This window comes from Peromyscus eremicus, unplaced genomic scaffold, assembly GCF_949786415.1.
Source record: "Peromyscus eremicus unplaced genomic scaffold, PerEre_H2_v1 PerEre#2#unplaced_384, whole genome shotgun sequence".
NCBI lineage: Eukaryota > Metazoa > Chordata > Mammalia > Rodentia > Cricetidae > Peromyscus > Peromyscus eremicus.
The window spans coordinates 3,270-23,307 of NW_026734620.1; the positions used below are offsets into that span (position 1 = coordinate 3,270).

General features: G+C 46.5%; 1 protein-coding gene across 1 annotated transcript in view; it reads left to right on the forward strand.

Moving 5' to 3' along the window:
* Positions 1-1,036: 1,036 nt before the first annotated feature.
* The window catches only part of LOC131901788 (tetratricopeptide repeat protein 7B-like), a gene marked incomplete at its 5' end in the record, with an annotated part of 99,874 nt that continues 80,872 nt past the window's right edge, over positions 1,037-20,038 (forward strand). The window contains 8 exons of the mRNA XM_059252864.1: positions 1,037-1,111; positions 7,880-8,011; positions 8,469-8,636; positions 8,722-8,843; positions 9,793-9,897; positions 11,688-11,805; positions 13,805-13,862; positions 19,880-19,952. Of these exons, the coding sequence (XP_059108847.1) occupies positions 1,037-1,111; positions 7,880-8,011; positions 8,469-8,636; positions 8,722-8,843; positions 9,793-9,897; positions 11,688-11,805; positions 13,805-13,862; positions 19,880-19,952 (851 nt within the window). The remainder of the gene's footprint in view (positions 1,112-7,879; positions 8,012-8,468; positions 8,637-8,721; positions 8,844-9,792; positions 9,898-11,687; positions 11,806-13,804; positions 13,863-19,879; positions 19,953-20,038) is intronic.

The window sequence follows — 20,038 nt, forward strand, 5'->3', positions numbered from 1 at the left end:
GCTTGGGACAGAGCCACTAGACAGATCTTGACTCTGGCCTACCTTTCTGAACCAACCTGGTAGAACCATTAATGCCATCTTTTGCACGACAGCCTGCCCCAGAGAATCTCAGCCCCTGGTACAGTTGCCGGGGTTTCCATCGCCCCACAGTGGACGCCTTCTTAGTGAAGCATGCTTTCCTCTCCTCAGTGAGAATACTGGTGTTCCTGGGAACGTTGGGAGCAGAGGAAACCCTTAGTGTGCTCCAGCTTCGAGAAACACTTTTCCAGGTGTACACTGCCTGCCTCATGTTTTGTTTGCATTTATTTTCTTCTTAAAAAAATTAGTATGCTGTCTTAGTCTTTGAAAGGCAAAATTCATAAATATTTAATGACATTCACACTGTGTGCAACTATCATCATTATTGCAAACGTATCCATCACCTCAAATAGAACTGTACAGAGTTAGCAATAGTTCCCCATCCCTTCCTCGCATGTGTGTGTGCGCGCACACACACACACACACACACCCTGGCAACCTCTAATCTTTCTGCCTGTGAATTTGCCTATCTCAGGTACCTAGTATAAACAGGTCGGGTAGCATGTGCCCTTTAATGTCGCTGAGCTGATGTTTTAAGATTCAGCCTTGTTACGATAGTACATCTGACAGCATGTTATCAGAACTGCATCCCTTTTTTGTCAGGATAATGTCCACTATACATATCTGTGACATTTTGTTTATCCGTTCACTTATGGATGGATGTGTTAGTTGTCTTCACCTTTTGATGATGAATATGCTATGATGAATATGCCATGAACACTACCACATTCTAACACTTGGCATAAAATAGATCATGCAGTCCATACCCTGTATGTCTGGCTTACTCACTTAGCTAGTCTTCTTAACTCAGCCTTGTTGTAAAGGTGTATCTGACAGTGTGATAGCAGAACTCCAGCATTCCTGAGTTCCTCTTCCCAGTTCTCTAGGGGTGGAGCTTCCAAGTCATATGGAAATTCTGGGTTGAACCTTTTGAGGAACTGCCACCTTCTTTTCACAGTGGCCTTCCATTTCACACTCTACCCCAGCTCTCCTGTGCTCACCAATACCCATTACTTTGACTGCAGCCACCCTGGTAGGTGGTAAGTGGTATTTCGTTGTGCATTTGACTTGCATTTCCCTAATGCACAGAACATCTTTTTGTATGCTTATTTCCGGTTGTGTGTCTTCTTTGGATAGATGATTATTCATGCCTTGTGCCCATCTTTAAGTTGTCAATTTTAATTGTTATAGTTGTCCTTGATTTAAAGTGTATAATAAATTCTTACCAGATAGTTCTCCTATTCTACATGTTTGCTATTCACTTTCTCAATTGTGTCCTTTAATGAACAAGGTTTGGATTCTGACTAAGCCCTGTGCATTTTCTTCTGCTGCTTAAGCTTTGGTGTCTTTCTAAGGATCTGTTGGTTCAGTGCCAAATCCAAAGCCATGATCGTGTACCCTCTCATCTCCCCCAATCGGTTTTTGAGTTTTATTCCTGGACTTAGGGCTGTTGAGCTACTCTGGGTGAAATTTGTATATGATGTCTTAGTTTGTTTTTCTGTTCTGTGATAAAATACCCTGGCCAAAGCAGTACAAGGGAGAAAGGGTTTGTAATTACAGGTTATAAAGCCGCAGCACCAGGGCCCTGAGAGAACTGGTCACATGATAGCCATAGTAGAGAGAAAATAGCAGGGCATTAATGTATGCGTGCCAGTGCTCTGCCCCTTTCTCTAGTCCTGAACATTCCATGGCTCCAAAGTCCAGGGAATGACAGTCAGGTGGTCTTCCAACCTCAGTTAATGTAATGAAGTTAATCCCTCACAGACAGCCTCACAGGCCCTTCTCTCAGATGATTCTAGATTGTGACAAGGGGACAATCAGAACTAACCATCGCAGAGGCTATTGTTTGAGTGTGGAAATCATAAAATTCAAGACTTTTCATTGAAGAGATTATTCCTTCCCTTATTGAATGGACTCACCCCTCTTGCAGAAGCCATTCTGGCCATCCATGGTCCTTATAGTGTTCCACTGGCTGTATGTTTTGGGCCTTATGCAAATACACAACAAAAAGGACGCGTCCTCGCTCGGGGTGTGGTTTCATCACCTCCGCTTCAGTCCTGTCAGAACGCCTCCCGTCTCTGGGTCTCCAGAGTTCACTGCAGTCCTCCTCAGTACTTTCTCTTTGTCTGTGGCTCTCCTTGAGAGACAGCTGGGAGATTGGGCCCAGCTCTCTTTGTGTTTGTTCCTTCATTTAGGCTTGTGATGTACATTTGCTTTGTATACAGTACCCCACTGGCCTGGGTGCCACTGGCCTGCCACACTCTGGGCTCCGTACTTCTCTCTACAGTCCCTGCATCCACATTGAGGTGAAGCTGCAGCCACAGTCTAAAGGTTCAAACTTGGTGTCCCCAGCCAGATCAGAAGGGGAAAGGCAACTGAGGAGAGGAGGGAGAGGAACTACACAGGCCACATAGCAGAGGCTGTTGGCTTTGAGTAGGAACCACGGCTCCTGTACTCACTCTGTGAACACTTGGTCAAGCTGCCTCATAAAGTAGAGAAGGTTGACTGTTAGAGGATGCCGTCGGGTCCATTGAAAAGACCCCAATTTCTATTCTCACTGTGGCCAGAGGCAATAATGTCCCTTAATTTAAGCATTTTCTAAAACAATAAAACTTGGTGATCCTCTGCCTGGAGCAGCTTTACTGTTTGAAAGCCAAAAAAAAAAAAAAAGTCAGGGAGGGGTGGGGCAAGCGTATCCTGTATTTTATTTCCAAAATAAGGGGGAGGAGACTTGAGCGAGCTTTGACTTTGTGTGTGTTTTCCCACACATCAGGAGGGGAGGCTTTTGTTTGTTACTTCGAGTCCTGTAAGCGTGACCTCTACACACCCTATGATTAGGTATTCTGTGTGTCTGAAACAGGCATCCCAAATGGCTAAATAACTTAGGTAAGGTTTCCCTGCTAAAAGAAGCAACGTGTCATTCATCTGCCATGGTAATTTTTTGAATGTGTTATTACATAAGTGTAAAGAGTTACATTAATAACATTTAATAATCAACTCAATAAATACATACAATGCAAGAAATAGCATCCTCCTAGGTGAAGCGCCCTGAAGGATCTCCGCAGTGAGAACTGTCCACATGGAAAAGGAAGAGAGCTTGGGTGGTACTGTTCTCTTAGCAGTGGTGGCTATCAGCTTTGGGCTTCAAACCAAGTGCACAGGGTATCCGATTATTTATTTCTAGCCCTTCCCCCATGGGCTTCGGATGCTGAGTCTCATTCTTGAATTCCCAGAATAGGCCCTGGCTTCTCGCGGCGGCCTGCGGTATTATGCAGCTGTCACTGCGCACGCCCAGTTGGTGTAATTGGGCTTTATGTACAAGGAAGGTAATTGCTAAATCCCTTTCTTGTGCCAGAAGAGCGGCTCGTTCCCGGAACCCTTCAAAGATAGCTTCATATGAAAAGCCAAAGTAAGAGAAAGGCAAAGGCCTTACTCGAGCAGGAAGTAAGTTTGCAAGGGACATGCTGACTACTACCCCCGTGATGATGCCCTTTAGCCTCTAAGGGATCTACTGCCACATATCCATGGCATCTGGCAATTGTCACCTGTCCATCCTGGAAAGCCATCATACTGCTGCTCCGTTCGTCTTCTCTTCTAACTGTGGAGATGATTCAGAGGTGTCCACGGTGCTGTTTATATCTGACCCACATCCCTCCCCAGCCTCACTCCCCTTCCTCTGACATCGGAAGTAAAAGGGACCAGGGTCTCACTCTCGTAGCTACTTTCCACTCAGGCTCCTGTCACTCTCCCGTTCCCAGGGACTTTCCTGCTTCAGGTCAGAACCCATAGGATCTGCTGCCACATTGTGTCACAAAAGCAGCCACAGCCGCTGTCTCAACTGCAGGATTGCTGCTCACCCTGCCAGACACCCTTGGGAGCACTGCCCATGCACTGCCCCTGCCCCACGAATAGCCCTGTGGCTGGAGAGGGGTGTGGTGATCGAGCCTGGGCCATCTGTTCTCAGAGCTGGGGTCTTCTCTACCGAGCCGCTCAGCAGCCCTCCTACGAAGCCAGGTCTGCGTGCTCCAGCAGCTTCCTGCACTTCTGTCCCGTCCTGCCACCTCTGCACTGACACCTGCTGCCTTCTGAAAAGTCTGCTGGCATCAGTAGAATCAGTTTCCCCTAGAAACACTACTGAAATATGTGTGTTCCTTATTTTATGTTGTCAGCAGACAGCCTCTCACCAGCCTCCTTACGAACATTAAAACTGGCCACCTTCACTCTGTGACATACAGAGTGTTTGGGGTTCCTTAAAAGGCTCACCAAACAACTGGAGTGAGCACCTACCCCAGCTAGGAGAAAGATTGTGGGTATCAAGTGTCTCCAGTCACAACACAAGTCTCTTCTTGTAATGGAGCTTTGGGTGACCTAAGTTCTTAGAGGTGTGTATCTGAACGTTTCCGAGAACATAAGGGAGGACTTGGCTAGATACTCCAACACTGGGCCTGGCCTCGGAGTTTTGGAGCATCTGGAGCTGTTCGGACATTTTCAGAGCTGGTGTGCTTGGACTGTGTGGCAGAGATGCCAAGAGCCCACAGGAAGACAGGGCACAGCTGTGACACAGAGTGCACACACCTCTAGTCTGGGGTGAGGTTAGTTTGGCAGTGTTGGTTTGCACATTCATTCTCTCTCTCTCTCTCTCTCTCTCTCTCTCTCTCTCTCTCTCTCTCTCTCTCTCTCTCTCCTTTTTTTAAAATTTCATTTTGTGAGTATGTGTGTTTTGCCTGAATGTATGTTTGTGCACCATGTACATATCTGGTAGCCAGGGAGACCAGAAGAGGGGGTCAGAGCCCTACAGACTGTTGTGAGCTGCCATATGGGTGCCAGGAACCAAACCCAGGTCCTCTGGAAGGACAGCCAGTGCTCTTAACCTCTAAGTCATCTCTCCAGCTACTCTCATTGCTTTTTTGAGACAGGGTCTCACTGTGTCATACATGCTGGCCTCCTGCCTCAGCCTCCTGAGTACTAAGGTTACAGACATGCACCACCATACCTGGCTAAAGTTCTTAGGTGTTTGTGTGGTATGCATGTGTGTCCGGTACTTAGGGTAGAGCCCAAGGCCTTGCATATGCTGGACAAGTACATATCAATGAGTTGCATCCCAACCCTTTTGAAGTACATCCTCAGCCATTGTAACTCTCTTTATGATTCCTCCATGGCTTATCATGGGATGTGGGTTGCTGTAGCTCTGAGGGAGAGGCTCACACTAGAAGACTGAAAGTCATTGTGGAGGAAATGCACGGCTCGCCTCAGTCCTTGTCGAGCTGAGTGCTTGTTAAAGGTAGGTCTGAAATGTACCATTTGGCTGGCTGTCACGGAATCAGTGAAGTTTCTTGGAAATTCTGCAGATTGTAAAGATTTCAGTGTTTAATGGCTTCAGGAATCCAGCCTAAAGATGCTTTGGGAGCAGGCACCTCATTAGCAGAAAGTACTGCTGGAGCTTGAAATCCTTAGGGATCATGAGGCCCCTGTTCAGTACACAGTGCTGCACACAGCAAGAGTGGCACGCCAAGTGACTGGAGTCTCGGGTCATCGGCTGCTGCCATGATTATGAGCTCAGACTCTGGAACCAGGCTATGGATTCACAGCTGGCTTTATCATCAGCTCACTGCGATGCCATGTGTCACTTAAATCACCTGCGCTTCAGCCTCCTGGCCCCTCAAGGAGGATGGTGATTGTACCTTCCTGTGCTGATAGGGTTTTAAGGATGATCAAAGGAGCCAATGCTTAGAATAGGGACTGCTACAGAGCAAGTGCTAGCAGAAGCCGTGACACAGAAGTGTGCAGGCCCACACAATAGCCCAGGTCCCGGTATCGGGCTGTGTTTGCGAGGGCCTCATATGAAACTATTTTATAAAATGTAGATGGTAGTAACTCCTTACTGTAAATTTGGAGTTGAGATACATAATTACAAGTATTATGTAATCTGTGTGTGTGAGCGGTGAATTTCCTACCCAAGGTTGAAAGATACTTTTTATTTCCCTGTAGGTTTATGGTTTTGCTTTTCACATTTGTCTCTTGTATGCCCTGAACAGATTTTTATGAAACATTTAGGTAAAATTCAATTTAAAATATTTTTCTTTAGGAGTAAGTAGTCATAGTACAACTTGATGTAAAGTTTCTTTTTCTCCTCTAACCTGTAATGCTAGCTTGCTCTTTCTCTGCCCCCTACACCCTCGACTCCCCAGCTTTTTTGAACAGGGTCTCATTTTATAGCTCCGGCTGGCCTGGAATTCACTCTGTAGGCCAGGGTGGCCTCTAACTCACAGAGATCCACCTGAGCGCTGGGACTAAAGGTGTGCACCACCATGCCTGGCCGTGCTCTTCCATAAATCCGGGCTCTATGCAGTCGTGGGCTTCTTGTTTCTGTCTACTCAGTGGCTGGTTTGCTTGATCTTGGAGCACTGTAGTTTAATCCTAATTATTACAACTTCAGATAAAGATCTTAGAAAAACCAAGATGCCTCTACCTTTGGTTATTTAAAAAAAAAAAAAAAATGCCAGGCAGTGGTGGTGCACACTCTTAATCCCAGCACTAGGGAAGCAGAGGCAGATGTAGCTCTGTCAGTTCGAGGCCAGCATGCTCTACAGAGTAAGTTCCAGGACATCCAGGCCTATACAGAGAAACCCTGTCTTGAAAAACAAAAAAACAACACACACAAAAAAACAAAAATAATAACAACAAAAATTGAGCTGGCCAGATTGCTCAGTGGGTAAAAACACTTGCCATCCAGCCTGGTAATCTGAGTTTGTTTGCGTGCGTGCATGTGTGTGTGTTGGCATGTGTGTGTGTTGGCATGTGTGTGTGTTGGCATGTGTGTGTGTGCAGGCATGTGTGTGTGTTGGCATGTGTGTGTGTGCCGGCGTGTGTGTGGGGGCATGTGTGTGTGTGCGTGCATGTGTGTGTGCAGGCATTTGCTTATGTAGAAGTATGCTGTATGTTAGGAGGCCAGAGGTGAGTGCTAGTTGTCTTCAGAGGCTCTCCCCATTGTTTTTGAGACTGAGCCTCTCACTAAACCAAGAGGCTACTGATTCAGACTGGCTCTGCCTCACAGGAATATGTTGCCATGCCTTACTTTTTTTTGACATGGGTGCTGGAGATCCAAACTCAGATCCTTGTGTTTAAACAAGCACTTACTTTACCAACTGAGCCATCCCCCAGCCTCTAAGATTGCTCGAGTTGTCTTCTCCACTCTCCAACCTCCCCGTTTTGTTTTATTGTGTGTTACGTCTTGCATTTGTGTGTCTATCTCCACAGCCACCTCATGCCACCTTGACAGAGAAAGCAGTGGGCTGGGCAGGCAGCCCTCTTGGGCCCCCTTTCCCTTGAGGCACCTGACTCATCACAGGACGGCCTGGCAGCTGGCCACTTGATTCCAGGAGCCTGATGCTCCTGTGTCTTCCGGGGCCTGGTGTGTTCCCTCGGTTTTCTCTGTCTGCCTGGCCCTCCTTGTTGAAGATCTGCTCTGGTCATTTGCCTCTGTGAGGAAATAAGAACATAGTGAAGTAGCCTATCTGCATCCTCCCGCCTGGGCACCACTAGTGAGCCTTCCCTTCCTTCCTCACCCGCACCTTTTTTTCCTCCTCTGGCCCCAGGCCTCACTGGCCCTAAGGCCTGCTGTCCTCCAGTGCGCTCCACAGTATCCTCATGGAACCAAGGGCTTTGTTAGCTCCAGCAGCGGCTTGTCCTGTTTCCAACCCATTGCCCCCTTCCTGAGACTGAGTGGTGACATGCTTCCATGCCCTCTCCCCAGGGTCTCCACCTCAGTTTCTTCTCTCACTCTTCCTCCCTTCCCCTTCAGGAGAAATGGTGCCCGCCATCCTCCTGTGGGGGCCTGCCCTTTCTGGCTCTGACTTGGACATATTTGTGGACTTTGAAGACCCTAGAACATTCCATTTCCTAGCCTCCGTGGGCTTCTACCTCACCTGCCCCAGTGGGTGGTTATGTCATGCTTCCTGCTGGGGCCTTGCTACCCAAAAGGCAGTTTATGAACTGTGTACCACAGCAGCCTGGCCAGCACTGGAGAAGCCAAGAAGCCTGAGTGTGCCCTTGGCTTCCACAGTGGTGCCGAGCAGGGGTAGGAGAATGAAAGCCGTTCATTAATCCACAGTTATGGTGGCAGGAGATCTCAGGGGACAGAAGAAAAGAAAACATAACCTGGAAAAGCAGCTGACATCTCAAAGATGACATGACTTCAACCCTGCCACCTAGTGATCTGTTTGTCCAAATTGGATTCATGGGCTTGCCATGGCCAAACTGAGGCACAGTCTTTGCCCCTCTTCCTAAAGTACCATTCCTGTCTCCAAACTAGGTTCTTTTCTCATCACCCTGGCCCAGTTCAGTGGCCGTTCTTGTTGATGCCCCCTTGAAGCCTTTGGTCACTTCCATAGGGCTCCCATTTCTGCCCGTGGACACTTGTCAGTTTGGGCCTTGTGGTTGGGATGCTTGTGTGCCAGCCTCCATCCCTTCCCAGAGCACAGCTGCTCGTGTGTCTAGCCGGCTGGGAACTGTTGTAGCATCTGGCGTCATGCTCCGCATGGCGGGGGAATGCCCGGAAGGTGGAGAGTTCTAGGCATTCAAGGTTAGTGGAGTGGGCAGACTTAACTACTGTGGGTACAAACCCACATGGGTCTGCCATTTCAGTTCTCAGTGTGGAGATGTTGTTTTTTCTTTCCAACCAGTGCTTGGAAAGAGCCATGAAGTTTGCCTTTGAGGAGTTCCACCTCTGGTACCAGTTTGCTCTGTCTCTGATGGCTGCTGGAAAGGTGAGTCTCTTCATGAGTTCAACTCTCTTATGCCATTGAATTTCATGAAAGATACACCTACCCCCTCATGGAAGGCTAAGATAAGATTTCAAACTATCCTGTGGCCTTTTCATAATGGACCACCAAATTTAATTATTTAGGGTCCAAGATGGGCATAGGACTAAGATGCCCTTTTTTAACCTGTTGTGACTCACTCCTGTGAAATGTACATGGTTAGATTAAGTCTTGAACTCCTTTGGGAATGTAGACACATCGCAGAGGTGTGTGCGTATGTGTGCACATGTGTCTGAGGGTGGGGGGAGGCTGGGGTGGGGTGAATGGGGGAGTGTCTAGGTTCTCCCCGGCAGTGTGATGTGTCAAGCAGCAGATGATACTCGCCATAAGCATGACTTGCTGCTGCTGTGTGGTGGAAGCCTGGAGTGCTGAGTGACACAAGGCATGTCACTTGGTGCCTCAGTTTCCTTTTTAGCAGCATGGAGTGATGATAAGTGCCTACTTCCTGGAGTCACCAGACAAGTGCAGAAGCATGCACAAGCGTGGGGTGGCAGCCCTGCCGTGTGTACACTTGATAGAGATGCAGCCATTAGTAAATCTGGCACTCAGTGAATTGTGAAGTGTCACCTGGGAGATTAATGGTGCTAACTTAGCTCAGCAGTAGGGTTTGGTACGCTTGTAATTCGAGTTTGTTTTCTGGAGCAGTGCAAACTTCTGCAATTGTATTTTCTCACTGCTGCCGTAGCTGCATAAGCAAGAAGGGAGCTAGGCACGTCCTCGGGCTGCACTGCACCTTGCTCATGATAACAGTTCATGCCTCTGCCCCTCTGAGCCCCAGGCTCTGGTTATTACAGGCCCCTGGTCCCTGCCTGGTTGGGAAACCCCTCGGAGAAGGCTGGAATGTTTCATTCTGTCAACATTGTGAGTTTTACAGAATTGCTCTGTCCTTGTGCAGTCTGCCCGTGCTGTGAAGGTGCTGAAGGAATGCATCCGGCTAAAGCCTGATGATGCCACCATCCCACTCCTGGCAGCCAAGCTCTGTGTGGGTTCCCTTCACTGGGTAAGTGGGCACTTCACCCCTTCTCCACAGGCTCTAGCCCAGGGTCAACTTCTTCCATGCCTCCATGCCAAGCCTCACTCACCCTATGGGAGTCAGTGATTCCCAGGGTGCTCCGGGTTTTCTTTTGAACAGAAATGTGCTTGAAGTAGCGACGATAAGCTAGCCTGGATTCACACTCAGATGCAGCTGCTGTGTGTTGTGACATGTAGGCCTGAGAAGGTCCCAGTGCTTTCTGGCCACTTTTGCTTCAGCACATGTGTAGTACGACTTCCTCCATGTATCTTCTTCACGAGCGCTTTCACAGATAGTCCTGTTCAAACGTGAAGGTGCCGGTGGTCTAGTCTCAGGGTTCTAGTACCTCGACAAATACAGCAGCAGGAAACAGAAAACTGATTAACTTGCTCAGCTGGTAGTATAGATAAGCGTCTCCTACAGTGGAGCATTCACGTCTTTGTTTCAACTTCATCTCCAGTTAGTGGAGGTGAGACTAGTCGGCCCCAAGCCCAGGACTCCCTGTTCTTCCCTTATAGTCCTCACTTGCTTCGTTCTCGCCCAACAGGAGAAAAGTGAGCATCCTTGTAAAGACAATGAGCCATTGTTGTTTGAGGTCCCTTGAAGGAACGTAGCAGAAAAAAGAGCAAGCAGGCCTAGAGTCACAGCCATGGTGTGCTGTGATGAGCTCCTGGGACCTGACAGTTTGGGGCTGTGAGCCGAGGGACAATGCTGAGGGCCTGGAAGGGAGCAACAGAGTGTGCCTTGGCTTGGCACACAAGTGACTGCTGCTCTCCTCCCAACTGGGGTTCTGTTTGTTACTGCGATAAACACCCAAAACAAATCATTTGTAGAGATGGGAGTAACACATCTTTCCTGTCTGTCTTTTCGTACCCTTTAGTATTAAATTCCACAGGCCTCGGCGATCAGGAGTGTAATGAACTTGCGTATGTTACATCCAGCTTCAGCACCATCGTTTGCCACACTTTTAAAGAAACAAATCTCATTCTTTTTCTAGTGAATTGTGCAAGAGGTCTCATTGAGTGTACAGTTCACAAGTTTAGGTTCTCACAGGAATCTGCCAGTTCGAGGCCCATGTGCTGTGTTCTGTAAAATAGGTCGAGTTTTGAAATTGTTAACAGCTTGTGGCAAAGAGAATCCAAGTCTGGATGCATTCTTTATGTCATGAATAAAGGGGAAAGCCCAAACACAAGGCACTTCAAGAGCTTTATTCTTTTCAAATATATTTCATTTGACCTCTGACCCCTGAGTCCGTCCACATTCTAGAACCAACCAGTGAAAAGTGAAGATGGAGAAGGTAGAAGCCCAGCAAATAGGAAAGCAACTCTGGAAAAGAAGGCACGTCGGCAGAAGATAAGCAGGAGTCCTGTGGACCACTGAAAAGGCCCAATAAAGAAAGAGAATTGCGGGCTGGAGAGATGGCTCAGAGGTTAAGAGTACCGACTGCTCTTCCAGAGGTCCTGAGTTCAATTCCCAGCAACCACATGGTGGCTCACAACCATCTGTAATGAGATATGGTGCCCTCTTCTGGCCCGCAGGCATATATGCAGACAGAACACTGTATACGTAATAAATAAATATATCTTTTAAAAAAAAAAAAAAAAAAAAAAAAAAAAAAAAGAAAGAGAATTGCCAGGGTGGAGCTGGAGGCTTGGGGATGATTTCCAAGGCAACCCATTGGAAACCCACTTTTAGCAGCAGGTGCTCATGGGAACTGATGTTAGAAGTTTGACAGGTTGACATTGTTTTTTTGGTTTTTTTTTTAATTTATTTTGCAGTTGGAAGAGGCTGAGAAGTTTGCCAAAACTGTCGTTGATGTGGGAGAGAAAACGTCAGAATTCAAGGCCAAAGGCTACCTGGCTCTGGGGCTCACATATAGTCTGCAAGCCACTGATGGTGAGAGAAGCCCCACCCTGCAGTGTCTCCTAGTCTCCTCTGTCTTAGGAGGGTACAGAAGCTGGGCTGTCCCGGTATCCTGGCCTGGGATACTCTTCTCTTCTTTGTCTAGACTGGGGTGGGAAATGTCAGGCCTGAGCTGGGGTCAGAGGCACATGGGGCTAGTGGTGCCTATCCTAAGAGTAAGAAGAACAAGGCCTCAAGATGAGACCGCCAACACGACTCCACTCCCATCCTGGCCCCAGCCCTTCATCTGGCCCATTCCTAAGGCGAAGGGTGGATATTAGATCTTAGGTACAGTAGTATAGAAGAGTTTAGGGCCAAAAACTCGCAGGGAGCAACCCTTTACTGGCCAGGGACTGTCCACTTCTTTGTTCACACATTTTAACTCACAAATCTGTACACATGCAGTGTAGCTAACCAGTACCCATGGCTCTTGAGGGTAGAGATTTATAGATTTTGAATATACTAAAAAAGTTTTGGTCGAAGGGTTTTTTACTTTAAATTAAATTCTAAAAGTTTTATACACTTAAAACTTTTACAGAAGTATAAGTTGATGTTATTTTCTGATCTTTTTTTTAACATTTTATAAAATATAACATGAATACACACACACACACACACACACACACACACACACACACACACACACACAAACCCTCAGACAAATATATAGCTTAATGACTAGTATAAGGCAAATGCCCTGAAGCACCACCAGAGCAGGAGGTAGAATCTTGCCAGCCTCCTGGGGACTCTCCCACTGCCTCTGTCAGTGGTAGTAAGACAGACTACCACTGTACTCCTACAAATTAACCCAAAGTTTTCATTCTCTACCCTAAAATGCTGCATTTTTGGCATGTCAATTGCTTTTCAATACTGGGTTTCTGGCTACTTTTCCATGTACATTTGATATATTGACCATACTCAGCATATATCTTCAAATATTGACTTTCAGGAGAAAGTCTGAATGCCTTAGACTTACCACATAAATTCTTGATTCAGACTCAACCCTAAGCAGCCTTGAGAATCAGTGTACCCTACTGAATGCACCCTCTTACAACACTCCAGGTTCACTTGGGTCAGTTAGAGGGTCTCTGTAGAGCAGTTAAGGGTCTCAGTAGCCCCAGGCCCAGCTCTGTCCAGCCCTGTGGACAGCCTCCCACTGCTGATGTCTTGGAGGCCAGTGCTGCCCTTGGGCAGCTGTTAGATAAGGGCCTCCTGCAGTGCAGCTCCAGACAGACTGCTCTGGACTCGTCCTTACTCCACTAAAAAGTCCCCTCTTTGTTCCTAGGCAGGCTATAAGGGAGCCATTTCCCTTGTTCTACACAGGGAAGTGTTTGCTCACAGCCAGGAGGCCTCACACGTGTGAACTGATATTCCTATTCTCATGTTGGGTGTGGCAGCTCCATCCTTTATGTTGATATCAATGTATTATGTCCTGGCCATTAGCTAGCCTGAATTAAACTAGCCTAACTTAATCAAGCCAGAGTCTGTGGCCCAGGGTCACAGTTGCTCCGTACCAGAAGGATCTCTGATCACTGGTGCTTGATCCCTGACTGCACCATCCTGGCAGAGCTAGCTCTATGTGTCTGCCTTGGGGGAACCAGGTGTTCTTTCTGGAGTTCAAATGGTCTTTGGAAAAATGCTTCCCCACTCCCCTGCTAGCATGCTCCAGGTTTTCTTTTGAACAGAAATGTGCTTGGAAAGTAGCAATGATAACTAGATTGGATTCCCGTTCAAAGAGATACAGCTTGCTGTGTATGTGACAGGTGGGACTAAGGTCCCAAAGCTCACACTGTCTCCTTGACATTGTTCCACAGTAATGTCCACTGAGCATGGCAAGAGCCTTGGGGATGGGACAGGGCTTCCTGTCCTAGTGTACCTGGTGCAGTAGGCACTCAGAACTTGGTACATGTAACGTGGCTTTTGTGGTGGGTTTAGTATTGCCACTCCCCACCCCAATCTTTCCTGCCACCTACTAACAGAACCCTTTTCTCAGCTTCCTTGCGAGGGATGCAGGAGGTCCTGCAGAGGAAGGCGCTTCTTGCATTTCAGAGGTGAGTGGGAGTTCGTCTTTTCACTTGCTGTACGTAGTGACAACCGAGTATGATGAGTATGAGAAAGGCAGGGTATTTTTAAAGATTATGTAAACAGTGTTTGGCCCCGGGGAGTCTGTTGTCCTGAGCAGCAAACGTGAAACCTCGAAACTAAAAGCGGGCTATCACTCGTTGCCCTGTTCGCCTACACTGTTAATTCTGTGGGGTAATTTTTTATTCATTCCTGATCAAGTGATTTTAGTATGAGAAAGATAGACACTTTGTCTAGGGAGCTGGTTCCTTTATTAAAGGCATTTGTCACTGTCTTGAGAAGAGGTCCTTCTTTTCTGTTTTTGTCTGCATGTCAAGCTGTAGGAGATGAGGGGAAGGGGTGGAAGGAGTCACCAGGGACGTAGATGGAGCCAGTGTTGAGCCAGGATCTAGGTAGTTTTACTTGTAAATCATTCTACTCATTGCTGGCATAAGAAATCATCAAAATTAAGTTGGTCCCTGAAAATAGAGCCCTGTGAGGTAAAATCTAGAATTGGAATTGATCCTATCATGTGCATGATCATGTAACATCTGAATTACATTGATTTCTTAAAACTGTGTTGGATACTTAGTTGCATCTCTGAAACCCTCCCGAGACTCCCTGTGCCAGCCGCCTGGGTCAGATGCTTTCCTAGGAGCAGCATAGTGCATGCCTGCCATGTCCATGTGCCTTTTTCCTTATCACATGGTTTTGCTCCTCAGAAGTGCCCATGCCTCATTTCTTTGTTTCTGCGCAGGCTTATTGGTAACTCCTTCGTTTTGCAGGTCCTGTTCTTGATTAACAACAAAAAGTGCCAGTTGACATCTGCATAGACCCATCTCCGGGCTCAGCTTTTGTTATTAGTGTTTCTCAGCCCAGAGCATGAAAGCATTTCCATTTCAAATGATGCCAGGTTTTGCTTTCTCCAGTTCTAGTTTGTCAAACCCACACACGGATGCCTGAGAAAGTGGCCATCACATCTGTTTTGCTGTCCTTAAATCAGCACGTCTTAGTGGGTCTCTAAAAACAGCCACAGTGGTGGTCTGCCTGGGGCTGCCGTGTAGCAGAGGGTTATGTAACAGCTGTTCTGTCGGCCTGAATTCTTGTCTGTTCCTTTTCTGCTTAGGTTTGAATTGAAAGAGATTTAATGTGTTTGTTCATAAGGGACTAAGGAGCAATAAACCCTCCTAACCTAACTGACTACATTGCAGAAGGCTAACCTAAATTAGTGTTTATCTGAAATACAGAATGTTTTTAAATGCATAGAATGATTTTGATTCAAGTAGACATTGACTATTTTAGTGAATTGAGGACCTAATAAAAGCTTTAAGGAAAAGTTAAGTAAATAAGAAAAGATTGTATTACTTCTTAAATGTAAAGAGAGCATTTAAAACCACTTGGGTGAGAAATGTTTCTCTACCACGCATTTTATATAGTTCTCCCCAGAGTTCTGTTTATACTATTCTTTTGCTTCTGGTTTTGCTGTTCGTTTGTTTTGTTTGAAAAGAAAGTGGTACATTTAAAAGAGGGATAGAGCTGCAGATACAGCATGTGGGAATGAAGTCTTAATCAGAACTAGAGCCAGAATTTGAAACGATTTGTTTTCCAGGGCACTCCAAAGGGGCAGTGTCTGAATATATCAAAGTGGTGTGGCTTCACCCAGATATTGGGATATCAGCTGTTCTTACCCATAACCTTGTCACCAACCAGTTCATTCACACTGAACAGAACTATGGTGAGGAAATACTGTTGTGTGCAGTGTTAGAAGCTGTTGCTTCAGTGAACTTTGACATCCATGGAGAAAAGCAGTTGCAAAGATGTGACAGCATGTGTCATGAGTGTACTAGTAAACACTGCTCCCAGGGGAAATAGTGGCATTACATCATCCGTGCTTGCCACTCGGGGTGGCATGGCATACCTAGCTTCACTTTGTTGTCTCTCTCTCTCTCTCCCCCTAGCTTGGGTTTAAGTGTGGTGGTTTTGTGTGTAGAGGATGATAGCTTGGGGCTGAGCTGTTCCCAGAATGTGGGACTTCAGTGCTAAAGCCACCGGGACAAGCTTAAGGTGTGTACCTAGCGAGAGTGCTCTGATTTAACTGTGCATAGTTCTTCTTCATTCACGACTTCTGTGCCCATTGTAATCAGAACTGAAGGAGACTTTGAGAAATTAGCCAAACAGGACAGCAGGGTGATGATATAAAGACCAAGCCTTGCATCACATATTTCCCCATTCCATTTCTGCTTTTGCCTCCTTCTCTGAGTATTCTTAGGTAAGATGCTTATAATAGATTCTTCATAAATTGTAGTCATCATTGTGAGGTCTGTGCTTTGTAAGCCAGGATCAAAATTGATCAGCATTGTCTATACTCTTGGCTCAGCTCTAGACACTGTTGGAGCTGGAATTTAGGAGAGCACTGGATGTACTGGGATCTAGCCAGGTGGTCTTGAGTCATCCATGTTCCAACAGCAGCCCGTATGCCTTTGTCTGGGCACTGCATCCATTACACTGTGATGATCATTTTGGGTCTCTCCTTCTGGTGGGGTATGGAGAGCTCCCTAAGGAAAGGCACTTGTATTATTTATCCCCGGACTCCCTAGAGCCTGGGGTACTTACTCTAAGTACTACCTAGTATAAATGGATAGATAAACAGATGAATGGGTGGGAGTGGATGGGATTGGTGAATGGGTAGGTGGGTTAGTAAATGGATGAAAGGATAAGCCAATAAGTGGGTGGATTGATGGATGGGTAGGTGATTAGAGAGTGGGTGGGTAGATTCGTAGATCATGGGAGGATGGATGGATGGATGGATGGATGGATGGATGGATGGATGGATGGAAGAGTCAGTGGGTAGAAGGGGAGAGTAGGTAGGTGGAGAGTTAGCTAGGTTGGTGGATAGATGGGAGAATGTGGATGGGTGGGTAGATAGTTGTAGGTGGGCAGATGGGAGGGTGGATGGATAGATGGGTAGTCTCTGTTGTGGAAGAAGAATTGAATTCATTAAGGTGTAGGTGCTTTACCAATAGAGGCACTGTGAACATCACTGTGATGACATTTTCAGTTGTCTGAGTTTCTTTTAGCAACCTGGCCAGGTGCTGCCTACTTGAGATCCCTGTAGAGTTTTCGGGCTTGCAGCTTTGGGCACTTGGTTTTCATCGAGCAGAGTAGCAGTAAGCATAGCAAGGGCCTTGTCCTAGGCAACGCGCTGCTGAGCTGTCCCACACAACTGAAGCAAGGTGTGTGGCGTCTAAAGCGGGGAGCCCCACTTACTTCTTCTTGTTTTATTTGCCATTTCTCAGCCACCCCATTTCCTTTGCTAAAGAAGTCAGTTTAATTCACTAGCAAATTTTCCAAGTAAGGTGCTTCAAACTATGCGTGTTTTAAGGTGCGCTTCAGTAGAAACTGGCAGTCGGACTTTCATCATTAGCCTCAGTGGAAATTCTTTAGAAGTCACCATAAGGCACCCTGGGAATGGCAAAATTACTAGCACTTCTAGTTCGTTTCTTTTACAGGCCTGTGGTTAGTGGTTCACAAGCCTTTGATGGACCAGAGTGAAGCCTTTGCCCACAACAATCACCATCCTCACTCAGAATTCACCAGATCAGCTGCCAGCTTCTCACTTAGTTGACACTGCATAGGAGCAACCGTGATTTAATTTACTTTGTGGAAAAAATACAAACTGGGCTGAGAAAAATTATAGTTCTGACAAATTATTTTTGATGGCTGTAGAAACCTGGCCCTTTTATTTTTGAAAGAAGGCGAGATAAAATAAATTAATTACTCTACGTAATAAAATGTTTCTTCATAATCGATTTTATACTCATTTTCACTGGATAATTGGGAAAGACAGAAACCATGACATTTTCACCTCACTTAAGAACACCAAAGAAAAATCCTTTCATTACAAATGCATGGGGGACCAGTGCTTGTCAATCATGCAAACTGGAGTGCAATGGAGACAGTGCTGATGAATTCTCAGCCGCCATCTCTTAAACCCACGCAGAAAAGCCCAAAGGTTGTGGCTTGTAGCCAGGCTGCTAGTAAGGGTTCCCCAGGAGTGAATTTGCTTTGCTCTTAATATTAGCAAATGGAGCGATGGGGCTCCATGGATAAAATGCTCACTGCTTGAGCATGAGGACCTGATTGGGTTCCCAGCACCCACATAAAAGCTTGGTGTGGTGATGTGTGTCTTTAATTCCAGTGCTGAGGAGGCAGAGAAAGGTGGATCCCTGTGGCTCACTGGCCAGGGAGTGCAGTCATAGCTTTGAGCCACAGGTTCAGGGAGAGACTAGGCCTCAAAAAAAAAAAAGAAAAAGAACCAAAAGTATGAAGGGCAATAGAACAGATACTTCTGTCCTCCAGATGTGTACTCACAGGCAAGCTTACCTGCACACAGTGTGCACACACACCTCCAGATGTGCACTCACTGGCAAGCTTACCTGCACACAGTATGCACACACACCTCCAGATGTGCACTCACAGGCAAGCTTACCTGCACACAGTGTGCACACACACCTCCAGATGTGCACTCAAAGGCAAGCTTGCCTGAACACAGTGTGCACACACACCTCCAGATGTGTACTCACAGGCAAGCTTACCTGCACACAGTGTGCACACACACCTCCAGATGTGCACTCACAGGCAAGCTTACCTACACACAGTGTGCACACGCACCTCTAGATGTGCACTCACAGGCAAGCTTGCCTGAACACAGTGTGCACACGCACCTCCAGATGTGCTCTCACAGGCAAGCTTACCTGCACACAGTGTGTACATATACAACACACACACAAATAATGATAACAATTTTTAAGTAAATTAAAAGACTAAGAAAAGGGCAAACCCCAGTTCTGCACACAATAAAGCGCTTGCCCTGACAGTGCCCAGGTTCATGGATTTGGCATGTTTTCTGGGTGGCACATATTACATGTCTTTTTCTTTTCCCGTGGAAGTCTGACGATTAACTAAAAGGCCTATGTCTCTAGAAAACCTTGACGAGTTGGCCACAGATGACTCCGTAATGATTTGGCTTTCTGTTTCATGTTGAATTTGCTTTCTGCTGGTGAAAGTCCTCCTTTGATCACGGAGCTGGTTGTTTGCTATGCAGGACCCGGTTTGTAATTAGTCTGCTCCAAGCTCCCTTTTATGGAAGTTAAGTTTGTTTTTCTCTTCCTACCAGATTGTTAAAAGCAGAAGTAGGTCCTGTACACTTTCACATTTTGAATTGCTTCTGATGAAATACATTAACGTCCACATAAAAGCTGAAAAAGGTTACACTGGAAGCCTGTTAGACAGCCAAAACAGCCTCTGCATCCAGCAGCAAGGGCCAGTGAATGGAGCCAAACCTCGTGTCTGACCACACTGTCCCACAACATAGTTATAGGAACACAATGAGTGACCTGCATGGAATTTAGTCAAATCCTCACAGAATGAATGGATGGGTGTCTTTCTGGTTCACAAAAACCCAAACCTCATTTTATAAGCAAAGCTGGTCTTTGATTTTCATATGTTTTTTTCTGAAATCCAGAAATTTGGATGAAGTAGCATTAAGGCCACACCAAACTTAAACAAAATAGCCATCATCTGGCCATGAGTTTATATTGGAAAGGGGTGAATACTTGTTTAGGGCCCACAGCCTGTTAGTTGGCTTTACCATGACCCAGCATGACACTGGGTTTCTGTTCAGCTAAGGGGAAACATCTGTTGAGGAGGCCAGACCTTGGGGCCTGGGGATTCCCTGTCTCTAGGCCCCTTCACAGAGTCTGGGAACCTCTATGGCCATTTTAGGTGCTGACAAAAACCAAAAACATATTCCCATGATCTATCTGTGTATGATGGTCAGAATGTATAACATTGACTAGCGCTGTGGGAGAAGGGTTAAGGAAATGATACATAATTCAGCTGAAAACGAGGCTTTGACAAAAATCAGATGCAGACATGAAGACAACCTCATTGTGATAGGGCAAGTAGAAGTGGCCTAATGTTCTAATAGCAGTGAATGCTTTTTCAGGGCCCATAGCCTGTCACCTACAGATCACCAAGCAGCTTTCTACCTGGCTCTGCAGCTCGCCATCTCCAGACAGGTCAGTGTCTGTAATGTTCTCTAAGCTCCAGTTCCTTCCGTTGGAGGCATCGTAAGACCTTCCTTCCTTTGTCTGAGGCTGGCTTG